The sequence below is a fragment of the Syngnathus leptorhynchus genome, chromosome 12, assembly GCF_054491065.1.
Source record: "Syngnathus leptorhynchus isolate UIUO chromosome 12, UIUO_Slep, whole genome shotgun sequence".
Lineage (NCBI taxonomy): Eukaryota > Metazoa > Chordata > Actinopteri > Syngnathiformes > Syngnathidae > Syngnathus > Syngnathus leptorhynchus.
This window is the reverse complement of record NC_141206.1, coordinates 10,681,692-10,694,720: the sequence shown is the minus strand read 5'-3', so window position 1 is coordinate 10,694,720 and position 13,029 is coordinate 10,681,692. Positions and strand designations below refer to the sequence as shown.

Sequence of the window (13,029 nt, the reverse complement as noted above, 5' to 3'; positions counted from 1 at the left end):
GAGTGGCACCAAAGTAGAAAGGGGAGCCTTTTCATTCAAATGATCGGCCGCCGCACTCATTTGTTCCATCTCAATGTCAGGCGGCCGGCCGGCCGGCCGTTCCCCACATTTCAAATGGCTCATTTCAAAGTGACCCGAGCAAATTCAAAAGCGGGTCAAGGTCAAGTTTTTGATCCAGCAAAAATGACCCACACCCATGGGTTAAAGCTACCAAGAAATGGGCTACCAGCTTATGATTATAGCTTTTGATTTGAAAACAACAAATTTTATTAGCAACATTTTTCTAAGAAAAGAAGCAACTGTATACTGTATATGCTGCTTACATACATAGGCGGGGGGGGCGGGGCATCCGCACTAACCACAATATCAACCCTGAGCCGGGTCACCCACCCATGTCCAATATTTTCCCAAGAATTGAGTTCAATTTCAGTATGCAAAAAAATAGCAACCTGCTCAAATCCAGTCGTCCACGCATTTTCCGGCTCGAAATAACAACGTTTGCTTGGTTCCAGGGAGTCATCGCACTTGCGGTGCGTCACCCAAATCAAATCCTCCACAAGTCCGTTTTTTAATGGAAATGATGGAAGATGAGTTTTGGGATCCTAGTTTGTGGCATATTTACGCTTTGTAGCACAAGTGTCCAACCTAAGGTCTGGGGGCCGAGTCTGGACTGCTACATCATTTTTTTTTTTTTTGTGGCCCTCCAAAGCAAATAAAGTGCGTTTACTTCAGATTTGCTGCAAAGTAGATTTGGTCTTGTTCATTTTGGCAGATAATTGGTCTCCAAAGAAATAGCAGTGATCAACTGTAACTATCTTTTCGCTCCGATCTAAAATAGGTGCCTACGAGGTACGGATGACGAGAAGGGTTGAAGTCGACTCGCCCTGCCGCTGCGGCTACGAGGACTCCGGGCGAATACAAGCGGGCAGCTCCGACGTAGCGGCTACAAAAGGTGAGGGCTCGCTTTCAAACGCAAGAAACCAACTTGACGTAAAGAAAAAGTTCCTTTGGCGTTGTTGTGTGGACTGCGTTGTTGTTGTTTTTTTTTGTGGCAGCATGTGTGCAGGACGGACTCAATCAAAGTCTTTATTGTAAATAATTCAAGTCCAGTATTCCAAGAAAGCTCGTCTCTACACTTCTAAGCGAGAGTCCGGCCGGCGGTGAAAAGCGGCAAACGCCGACGGGTGGGTCTCTGGCGGCCGGCTTCACCAGGCCGCGGCCTCGCCCATCTCGGGGCCTTGGTGGGACATGGGGGCGCTGTAGCTGGAGTTACTGGCCAGGGAGAAAGGAGGACTGGGCCCGCCCCCGTAGGCCTCCCCCGGCCCGGGCTGCAGGGAGCCCGGCTCGGGACTGGGCGTCTCGGCGTGCGAGATCATGTCCGTGAACCTTTGGTCGTCCGAGGGGAGGTGGCCCGAGCCCTCCATGGCCCCGGGCCCCGAGCCCAGGATGTAGGGGGACTCGGCGGGGGACTGGGCTTGCGAGGACGGGGGGCCGTGCGGGAAGAAGTCGTAGTTAGTTGCCGGTCCGTAGTAGTCCCCTTGGTACTCTAAGGGGGAGAAGAAAATACGCGTTAGCGTCGGCAAGGGTCTTTTCATCGGTGACGTCACAGACGTTCTCGACCGCATCAAAGACACGCTCGATGACATTGCTGCCGAGGCCGTCCGTGATTCTGATATCAAAGACAAGAAGTGGCCTGGAAATAATATTCAATGGCGTTTTTGACACTGTGGACGAGACGTTCTCTTTGTCCAGGATGTTGTCTTCTTCTATCCGTTAACTGTCCTTGCCCTCTGTCTCGTCATCCACATCCCATCCATCTGTCCGTTGGTCCTTCATCATCGAAGCCCTGACGGTCTATTCTCATCCATCCGCTAACTAGCCGCCATCCCTCTCTCTCTCTCTCTCTCTCTCTCTCCATCTGTCCCTCAGACGTCAACTTGACACCATTTATTTCAAACGCAAACGTCTCAGCATGGACAGAGCAGTAATCACACACACACACACACACACACACACACACACACACACACACACACACACACACACACACACACACACACACACAGACGTGCAGCTTCAGGCTGGACTTGGACTGAACTCTTTTTTTTTTTTTCTTAATTTTTCACAGTGAAACAGTTGATTGAAAAGGTGTTTGAATGGAAATAATGTAGCCCTGAGTCTGTTGCTTGGAGCGACCTTGGGAACAGGCAACGGGCTTGTGTTGTGCAAAGGGGGCTGCGCGCACACACACGCACACACGCACACACACACGCACACACACGTATAAAGCCGGTCTAAGCGGCACCACAAAGGGGGCCTGAAAAGCAGCCGGCCGGCCGGGTGCAGAAAGCGAGGGAGCCAAGAGCGGGAGAGCAAGGTTTTGTCCTCACTCTACGCATGCGGACTCATTGAAGACTTGAAATGGGTGTTTACGGCAGGCAGGTTCATTGAGGGCTGAAATCTGTCTTTGATGTTTCCAGAAACCGGGACGTCACCAAAAGTACGCTAAATTCATCAGAGACCGTCTCATCTTTCACGTAGGCAAAAAAGTGCTACGCTAAGCCATCCGTCGTTCCCGAGACTGGAAAACGCTCGCCTCCCGCCATTGGCTACAAGAATAGCGTGGGCAAATCCGAGCGAGCTAACAGTTTCCGGCGGATTTGTTTCCAAAGAGACTGATTGGAATAAACGGCTTCATCCTCTCAGGCCGTGACAGGTGACAGCGACAAAGAGCTAAAGAGGTGACGACGGAGGAAGCGCCTGCGACGACGGAGGGAGCGCCTGCGACGACGGAGGGAGCGCCTGCGACTCGGCATCCGCGTTGTCACGAGCGAAAGGAAGCGCCATACTGACCCCCATAGTAGCCGTAGGCAGCGGGTCCCAAGATGTCCGGGTCCTCCAGCCGCCCCCCCAGGGTCCTCATCCTCCTCGGACCCCGGAAGAAGGCGTGTCTGCGAGCCCCCAAAGCGCTCAGCTGCTTCATCCGTCGTTCCTTGGACCTTCGGTTTTGGAACCAAACCTGCCCCCCAAAAAATTCACACGTTATTGGATGACACCGTCTTGGATTTTGATACAAATGATTCTATTTATTTTCCTCAAATATGAAAAACCAAGAAAGAAATGAACTTTTGCATGATAGTAAACGCTAAATTGTCTTTGATGTTTACTAGATTGTGTTGGAACTCATTTTTTTATTTGACCCCGTAAAAAAAAACAAAAAAAGATGAATGAGCAAACAGTGTTTTATTTTTTATTTTGGCCAGTTCTGCAGAATGACACATGTGCACAACATCGCTGTCATGCATGTTAACAAAACACACACACATGCAAAGGGCTGCACACTCAGGCAACACCTGCTTATTGAGAACAATTGGCGGGCGACGTGTTGGGCACATTTTTATGGAAATGCTCTGGCTCCCCGAGAGAGAGAGCACACACACACACACACACACACACACACACACACACACACACACACACACACTGGGGGAGCGTTGCTATTTAACACAAGCAGCGAGGCCTCCATTTTGGCTCGGTTCACCCCACACACACACGCACGCACACACACGCACAGGAGGACCATGGCGTGAACACACTGATGGATGCAAGCACGGATGGATGGAGATGCACACGCACACACGCACACATATGTGTGTGTGTGTGTGTATGCTGCACAGAGGTGGGAAAAAAGGAGGGTGGTGGTGGTGGGGGGGCATATGTAAATCTGTGAAATCAGCGATAATCACAGCCAGCGCACAAAAAGCCACATCACACTTGGCAGAGATGGTGCTAATCATCCTGACATTGTGCATGTGCACGTGTGTGTGTGCGTGTGGAAATACGCACACACACACACCGGCAGGCAGGGACGCAGGAGGGGTTCCCGCATGCGTGCGGTAGCCCCTCAGCTAAAACAAGACCACCACCTATGACTAATTTCACGGCTGTGTGACTGAAACAAACACATTAAAACAAAAAACACACACGCGGGCACGTTGCGTTGTGATTGTGTGTTTTTGTCTCGCTGGTGCGTGGATGTTAATTGGGAAAAGGAAATGGAATGCCTGCAGACATGGCGGAAAGACGGAACAATGCAATGCAATGTGTTTTTGCAAAGGTCACAAAGGCCTTTTCATCAAATGAACACGACCAAAACATTCGCTCGCAAATGGCTTCTCTTTTTTTTTTTTTTTTTTCCGGCACAAGTATTGGGACGGAGCAGCTGATGATGTCATTTAGTAACAACTGCTTTGAATTTAAAAACAAAATCTCTTTGTGTTTTTAATGATTTCATTTAACGACACAATTAATCCAAAGAGCCTGTAAGGACATTTTGTTAAACTCATTCCAAATCAATTATTAATTTGAAGCCGTTTTTGTGACATTTTCCACTTTGAAAACTCGTGAGAGCACCATTTCGCTCCATTTAATTTAAAGCCAGACAATACTTTTGTTTTTTTTATTTGATGTGTACACCAGGTGGCGCTACTTTTTCCTGTCCAAAGCACGAATGAAAATTCCTTCGCGAGGTATCTATAATTGGGGCGACTTTCAAACCTTTCTACTTCAATCATTTTCAACTTGGGTATTACTTAAAAAGAGAAGATGATTTGTTTCTATTCTACGCAAATTGTCGCATTTTCCGCCATTTTGTGAATAAAAAAAAGTACATGTGAATAACAACTTGAGCCAGAAACATAATAACAAATATGAATACGATTCGTAACAAACACACCGTCCGACAGCGAGCATTTAAAAGCAAAAAATAATAATAATAATAATAATAATTGCCGCCGCTCGTCTTACCTGTATGACGCGCATGTTGAGGCCGGTCTCCTGCGCCAGCTGCTCCCGGATGTGTCGCGTGGGCTTGGGCGTGGCCACGAAGGCGGCCTTGAGGGTCTCCAGCTGCTTGGCCTTGATGGTGGTGCGCGGTCCCCGCCGCTTAGCACCCGAGTTCTGCTCCTCGTTCTCGATATTATTGGTCTCCTTGTCCGACGACGTGCAGTTGTCCGCCTCCTTGAGCTCGTCTTGCAGCAGGCCGCCGTCCTGCACGTCCGGCGACAGGCTCCGGTCCGTGCACGACGACACTGCGACGACGGAGATGCATTTTATGCAACAAAAGGAGGAATCTTCCTTTTCTATTTCAATGATTATTTTCTCGGGAATAGCGCGCAAATGTACATGTCATAAGAAATCAAAGTTATCATTTTATGCGCACGCGCGCGCGCGCGTCGGGGGCTCGGTATAGTTGGCGACGCGCAACGGCAATAAAAATAGTCCTTAAAGCGCAAAAATAAACATTTGTGTCATTTGTGAACTATAAATAACATTGCACCCAAATTGACTTTTATTTTTGCTTAGCTTGGCTTTTGGTTAAGGGTGCGAGATCCGTATAGGCCCTAAATTGTATATCATTTTGACAACATCCATTCGAATAAAAAAAACAACAACAACAACAACACAATGGCAATTTTGCACGGCATGCTAATATTGTATTTGATGAAAGAATCATTCCGTAAAGTGGCTGACTTTCCTACCTGAGTTGAGGCTGACCTCCTTGATGGTGGCCGAGCTCAGGTAGTCGTCTTTGCACACAAACTTGTTCTCGTCGATGACGTAGAGCTCCTCGCCGGTGGACAGCTGCTTGTGGCACACCATGCAGGTGAAGCAGTTGAGGTGGAACACCTTGCTGCGCGCCTTGCGCACCAGGTCGCTGGGCGAGATGCCCTGCAGGCAGCCGGCGCACTTGGTACCGAACCGCCTGCGTGCGCGCATATGCGCACACCGGGTGGGAGGAAAGGAGAAAAAAAAATACATTTGCAAGAGAGTCAACACAAACTAGGATTTGTTTTAGTCTTTGTTTGCGTGGCCATTTGTTTGTTAGTTAGCGGGATTATGCAAACGGCGCGAAAGCGCTCGCAAGAGAGCTTGGTGGGAGGGAGGGAGGGAGGCAGCAGGCGGAGGCCGAGCAACAAAACGGCGCTATTGCGAAGCGACATTTGCGCTCAACAATGCAATGGAAAGGACTTTTTAATTGGTCAGGGAATAAACGAGACTGAAATATATTTTTTTATATTTTCGGGTATTTGAACAGACGAAACGCAAATTAAACAAAACAAATTCTTTTAGATATGTTGTTCATGTACTTATCCTTTTGCTCTGCGCATGCACGAGAAAATAGTTCCAAATATTGGTAGAAAAATATCAAGATTTTGAATCAGACCAATAACACATGATTAAACCAACATCATAGTATATAGACAAATAGCAAACATATACGTCATAAATAATAATAATAATAATATTACTTTTGGGAAAAATCCATCGTGAACGTGCTAATGAACCCACACGAAAGACATTAGTGGCAATCAGCACATTGTAGCCAAGGATATGAGACGGGATTAGGCAGAGTGGGATGTATTTTAGGCGTGGAAATCTTCTCTTAATCCATATAAGACGTGCGTAGGAGGACTTTCAAGACCCCCCTCCCAAAAAAAACCCCTAAATTGTGATCACCTGGCAGGAAAAAAAATAAATAAACAAAGAAGCGGTTTTGCAGCTGTTTCAGAGGCACCTGAAAGGAGGTGACATGCATGGGGAGGGTAAGCCACCCCCCCTCCCCATGGTCATCTATTGTTTTAAGACTAATGTGGGGGCCCTGGTATCAGTCCCCGCTCTCGCCTTTCTCATGCATGCATGCCGGCCGGCCGGCCGGCCTGTGACTGCCTGCTGCCCTGCGTGTCCACTCTGCACAACAATTGGACACATTAGCGTGATTAGTCGTGGCGGCCGCTAATGGGGCGCTCATTTGCATACGCGCAGGTACGACGGGACGAGCCAACCCAAACCAACTGCTCACTCACTCACTCAGTCACAATCATTGACGTTTTTGTCAGAGCATTTGCGGGAGGGTGCGATTCGCAAAGCTTCCCCCCCCCCCCCCCCCTAAAAAAAAAAAGAAGCTGCTTACTGGCTCATTTGAATAATTCAAAGCAGAATACACACAGCTGCACTAGAGTATTATTTTCAAAATAGAAAAAGTCATTCTATGAATTAAAATATTCCATTTTGCTTTAATTAGGATTATGTTGGAAAGCTGCTTAGATGAGCTTTTTTGGGGGGTGACTAAAAACGAGAACACGGCCAAGTGCACGTATAGGATTTTATTTTTAAATCTAATGAGCAAATGATTATTTGATCAAATCGCTTTTGTGGCTTGTTCGACACGTGCATTTTAAAAATAGCAAAGCAATTACGCGAAATAAAACAGACAGCTAACGAGTTTGCTGTATTTTTTATGAGCTTGTTTGTTAACGCCAGAACACTCAGGGCTTAATGCGTCTGTCTCAAATTGTAGATATAATCACGTGTCTTTCAAATCGTCAGCTTGAATTGGTATTTTTTTTTTTTCTAGGCTGATTACGTTTTTATTTGTCAGTGTATAATGCAACATCGCACAACACTGCTCGTGTATTTTTTTTAATAGGAAGAAAACGATTAAAATTAAAATTGTTGGCTAAAATATATTGGCTTGAATTATATCAATTCTTGAAATTATTCTATTAAAAATATTCAACTTTGACCGTTTGCTTTTTCAAATATTCTTTGACTAAAGCCAGAATACACATTTCTTTCAGCACGTGCATTGTTATCATTCCTTTTGAATTAAGTACAAAACAAATTTGCCAAACCACTAACACTTATTTTGAAACAAATAACGCGCGTTTTTTTTTTGTATTTGTACACTATGTAAATATTGACTATATAGTCAACAGGGGGCCACTTATTTCTCCAAACAACCAAAGTAGCAACTAATAGAAATCACGGCGCACAATAATAACAACAAAACTAATATGACGACCGGGTACTGCTGCTTTTTTTTTTCTTTCTTTCTTTGTGGTTCGGTTTTTGTGATTCCTACCGGAAGAAGTCCACCTTGCAGTAGAGCTTTCCGTCCCGCGAGAAGCACTTGTCGGTCAGCTTGCAGTTGCACTCGCAGCACTGCACGCATTTGGCGTGCCAGGCCCGGTCGAGCACGTTGAGCAGGAACCGGTCCAGGATGGGCCGCTCACAGCCGGCACAGTGGACCATCATGTCTGCGGCCCGCGGCGCGCTTTGCACGGCCGACCTCCCCCTTCCAAAAACTGGCTCGGCAGGCCTCTCCACGCGGAACCACGTCTTGGGTCCACCACCCCACCCACCGCCCTCGATGCCTTCTCTCCTCTCGCGTGGGCTGCCAAAAAAAAAAAAAAAAGGTCCCAGTACCGACTTGATTCTGGGTGCTATATCCACAATCCAAACTTGCTTGTTTGGTGTTCTGCCTGGATCAGGCGCGCGCACCTGACTTGTTCAAAATTCACACCAAGAAAAATATCCTGCAAAAGTGCGCGTGCGCGTGGATTTGATTTTTTTTTTACCAAAAAAAAAATGTTTTGGGGGCCCCCCCAGGTGATGTTCCACGCGTATCCTGCGGGCTCCTCGCCACCTTCGCGTCCCTGCGGCCGCCTGTCACGCGCTGTGGACAAGCAAGGCACCCGTCGCCGCCGTGGCCGCCATCAGCCGTGCACCAAGCATCCCCGCGAACGCACATTGGCTGACGCGCGCCTTAATTCCCTCGCAGGGAGAGCCAATCAGGGCGATGCTGCGGTTGTCATGGATACCGAGCTCACCGCTTCTCCAGTGGACCTGGATGTCAAGCTGGGCACAACCCAGCCAGGCCCAAAATTGCTATTGCGGCCTTTTGCGACCACTATGCTCGTCTTTTTTCCCTTCGTTTATATGTCACTTTTACACGAATGAATTTCTTGCTGTGAAGTTTCACAGTGGACAAGTGAAAAGCTGACACGGTGTCGTGACTGATGCACAAATAAAAAGTGGACACAAAGACAGTAGCGTCCGTCACTCAATACAGTGGGTGACAATTTGTTATACACTGCCCCCCACTGGTCACTCTTTGTAGGTACAGAAAGTAAACCGGATTATCTTTTGGGACCACACGCGGTGAGTTTACTGTAATGCACTTTTGTGGATGGACTAACTTTCCACTTCCATCCACTCCAAATGCAGAAAAATATATATCTTTTAAGAAAATGGGACGACACTGTAGTGATTGATGACGACTGCGCGTGTGTGTGTCGTCCACGTCCGCAGCGAGCCTGTTAGCATTTGGAATGTCCACAATTTGGACATGACTCACATGAGGGGTCTGAAAGTGAGGCCGAAGAAGTTTGCCAATTGCGCTCGCTCGCTCGCTCACACGCATGCATGTGAATGTGAGAATGGGAGGGGGAGAGAGGGGCGGCGGGGTCTTTTCACATGCACAACGCTATTTACAGGAAAATGCCACGGATTAGTCAGCAGCTTCATCAATAAAAGGCCGGGGGCTAGTTCCAGAGGCCAATCTCAATATTTACAGAGTAGAGGCTTTTTTTTTTTTTTTTTGCAAGCTGCACCTGCATGCCTTTGGCTCACTTCTGCGACAGTCAAAAAAAAGTTTGGCGCCTTCGGCAATTTTTTTTTTTTGAACATCACTTCCAATGTTGACATGTTGGAAGGAGCTTTCAGAGCACCCAGTCAAGAAAGTCGGAAAAAAAATAAAAATCAATACTGCAGTCAATTTCATTTACAATTGCACAAAAAACAACCTCCAGATTTCATTTCTATCTTGCCAGTGATGTTTTTCTTTTAGCAAAGATCCTTGCCGAACGTTTTTGACTTGACCGTACATTTCTTTTCCACTCGTCCACCAGCCCGAAACAGAACCATTGCGCAACGCAAATTGGCAGAATGTCCAAAATGCTCGCACAATTCAAATATGAAAATCGATGTTTTGTTTAGGTTTGTTTTGAGTTTCACATCCAAAATAGAAAATGGATTGAGGAATGCATTCCACTTATTCATTTTGACCTAAAAACTAAAAAAGGAAAAAATATTACAACTCGTACTGTGAATAAATGATTCTACATTAGATATAGACCAAATCTGGAGAAACTGTTTGTGAATGGCAAATGAAAATCTGCCGCCCAAGCGATGAGCTATCGTAGCTCCAAAAAAAAAAAAAAATCTGTCGACGTTTAGGTCGGAATGGCCGTTACCTGCAGCGCACAAAAGGAAACGACAAGTCTTCAGAGGAGCCTGCGTCGCCGCGTTGGACCCTCCACGAGAATCACGAAGTTTTTCCCGTCACAATTGTCCAACGTGGGGCCTTCACAGCCCACTGGAATTTAGGGGGGAAACAGATCATGAGAATCCACATGCAGCTCTTGAAGTTGCTTAGGTACATCAGGAGGAGAACCACAAAAAAAGGGATCATATTTTTAAATAACTCAGCTCCACATGGTCAGAGCTCATTTCATTCAACAAAATCACATTTTGTGAAGTCTCAAGAAACACGCCTGAAAAGACACCGGAAGTCAGCCATTTTGGTTCAAGGCCACCATTTTAGCTTCTCGAAAGAGTAACTTGGACTCCAGACAAATCCCAAGCTTGTACGCAACACGGATGAACAAAGCTTAACTGCAAGGTGTCGTTTGTTTGTTTGTCTTCCGTTTTGGCTTTGGCCAAATTTGCGCCCTGCCCTGTCCTGCCCTGCCATTTGCGGTGGATGGCAAGCATGCAGTGGTGCACGAGCGGCGGCCGTGCACGCCGGCCGTGCACGCCGGCGACCACCTTCAGGGCACCTCTTTTGGCAGGGCCGCTCCCAAGGGAGAGGTTAGCGTGATGGATGTCTGATTGGTAGCCCTCCCCCGGGGCCTCCCTCGCCGTCACCTCTCCGCGCTCTGAATTAAAAGGCCGTTTGTCTCCTGCGAGTCCTCAGCTGTAGAGCGCCGGCCGGCAATTTCACAGCACTCAGAAGAGGGAGCGGGAGAAGGGGAGGGGGGAGGAGGAGGGAGGGAGGGAGGCCATTACACGGGAGCTTGTCAGGGGAGCCATCAGAACCCGGACACGCCTGAGGGACTCTCTCTTTGCCGCCTCCTCCTCTTCCTCCTCTCGCTCACCTCCATCCCTGCCGGAGGCGAGCGACCTCGCCGAAAAACACATAAATATTCAAGGCCCGCGCCGTGCGCACGCGCTCGCTCTGATACAGCGAGCGGGCGGGCGGGCGGGCCCACGGCGCCACCTCGCTCTCTCGTTAACACCCAAATCAGGAGCGCGCGGAAGGCGGCGGCGGCGGCGACGTTGCCTTTGCAATGCACGTGCGCATCGCTTGATTGGAACATTTGTCACGAGGGCGGCGGCCGGCCCGGCGCACGTCACTCATTTGAATAAGAATGTGCTGATTCGGCAAAGTTTGGGAGGTCTAACCAGGTTGGACACAAGATTTGTTTGGACTTTCAGTAAGGGGTGCATGGGGGTTCTTCACCCGGACTGCGTCACGGCTTTCTGTTTAAGATGACAAGGAAATATCGGGGTGGCCGCAGCCCTTTGACCCCTCCCGGAAAAATCCGCCACTGCATTACATGTAAGCTAATGTGTAAGATGCTAAGATGTGCTAAGATGACATTTTTAGGGTCAATACCTTTGACCTTGACCAGGAACAGAAAGAGGAGGATTTTTTTTTCTTTGCATATCGTTCGCATAGTAGCAATGTCAACAGAAAATACCAATGCGATCGGACCCATCCAGGTCACGGTAATCCTCAAAGGTTGAATTGAGGCAATTGGACTCTTGTTGTTTGTTGAAAGAGCCGCAGATGGTCCCCCGCACCATAGTTTGGAGACCCCAGGCTTTTGGGAAAAGTCAAACGAGGCTACGTTCAAGTCTTGCTCGCAGTTTGAAAAAGCCTTTTCGCTTCTGGTTTGAACTTCCTAACTGGAGTAGGTGACAAATTAACTTTTTTCCTCACTGATCTAATTTCATTCATTCCATTTTAGGAATAAATCCCGTAGGGGGAAAAAAAAAAACACAACGGGTATATCGACTTATGATTTCGACGCACGTGCTCACTCGAGGCTGCCGTGTGAACAGCTAATTGGCGCTTTATTTAGCTGGCGGTGAACAAGATTCACAAGGATCCGCAGGTTTGATCCCCTCCCCAAGAGTGAGGAAAAGCAAGCCCACCCACCTCACCTGCGACACACACACACACACATGGTGTGACACACAGGTGCGCGTAGTCACTCTTGTGACTGAATGGCTCTCACGTGCGTGCTATAATGAGGATGCTCACCTTGCACTACGCGGGCCTTTTAATGAGGTAATGAAGGAGGAGCTACTTGGCCACCTTTGGCCTCACCTACTCTATTAATCAGAATGGGGTCACACGCCAGCCAGCCAGCCAGCCAGCCCCATCTGCCTGTGCTAATGGAGAACAGGCAGTGCTAAGAAGACAAAATGGAGCAGGAGGAAGATGGTGATTTAATTTTTTCAGATTTCCCCCCAAAAGCAAGTTAACGAGGCTAGAACAATACGTTTTCGGTTGTGTGTGTGTCTTAAATTGGAGTCAGTTTGTCCACCTGGCTTTGCCAATGAATCATCTGCCACTGGTAGCAAAAAAAAGGTTCCAAAGAAGGCTAAGAAAATGTATTCCCGCAAGTCTGATGTTTAATACGCTATAGCAAAGCCTTTCGGCCATCTTGCGAGAGCTCATCGGGGTGCGGCGAAGGAGAGGAGGAGAAAAAAAAAAGAAAATAATCTGAGGCGCGTATGTGTTGTCAGCGTCACGGCCACGGCGGCCACTTGAATTAGCAGCGGAGGATTATGGGCCGAGAGCCTCATTAATCTGGCCGACAAACACGGGCCGCTGAGGATATTTGCACCCCGAAATTGAAAAGATTAAGTCCGATTTGGCCGTGACTGGCAGGCCCCCGCGTGCATGCCGCCGTTCAATATTCATGGACGGACGGACGGACGGAGGCAGGTGAGCTGACCGAGTGTTGTCTGCATCAACACACAAACACACACAGCGGTGGCGTCATTTCACTACTTTTCGCAGTCTTTCTTTGTGACTGGAGTAGCTGCACTTATACTTAAGGACAGAATGCAAGTACTTTAGCTTCCTCTGCTATTTATACAGCAGCAGCGTTA

At 48.0% G+C, this 13,029-nt stretch overlaps 1 protein-coding gene across 9 annotated transcripts in view; it reads right to left on the bottom strand.

Annotated features, from left to right (window-relative positions):
- Window positions 1-279: 279 nt before the first annotated feature.
- Window positions 280-13,029, bottom strand: part of lhx5 (LIM homeobox 5) — a 37,796-nt gene continuing 25,046 nt past the window's right edge. For 8 of the 9 annotated variants that reach the window (XM_085925952.1, XM_085925954.1, XM_085925955.1 and 5 more), the window contains 6 exons: window positions 10,098-10,219; window positions 7,925-8,236; window positions 5,541-5,764; window positions 4,807-5,090; window positions 2,854-3,019; window positions 280-1,546 (listed from right to left, as the gene is read on the bottom strand). In XM_085925952.1, the coding sequence (XP_085782078.1) occupies window positions 1,206-1,546; window positions 2,854-3,019; window positions 4,807-5,090; window positions 5,541-5,764; window positions 7,925-8,097 (1,188 nt within the window). In that variant the 5' untranslated portion in view covers window positions 8,098-8,236; window positions 10,098-10,219 and the 3' untranslated portion in view covers window positions 280-1,205. The remainder of the gene's footprint in view (window positions 1,547-2,853; window positions 3,020-4,806; window positions 5,091-5,540; window positions 5,765-7,924; window positions 8,237-10,097; window positions 10,220-13,029) is intronic. The other variant, XM_085925961.1, reaches the window with a different exon arrangement.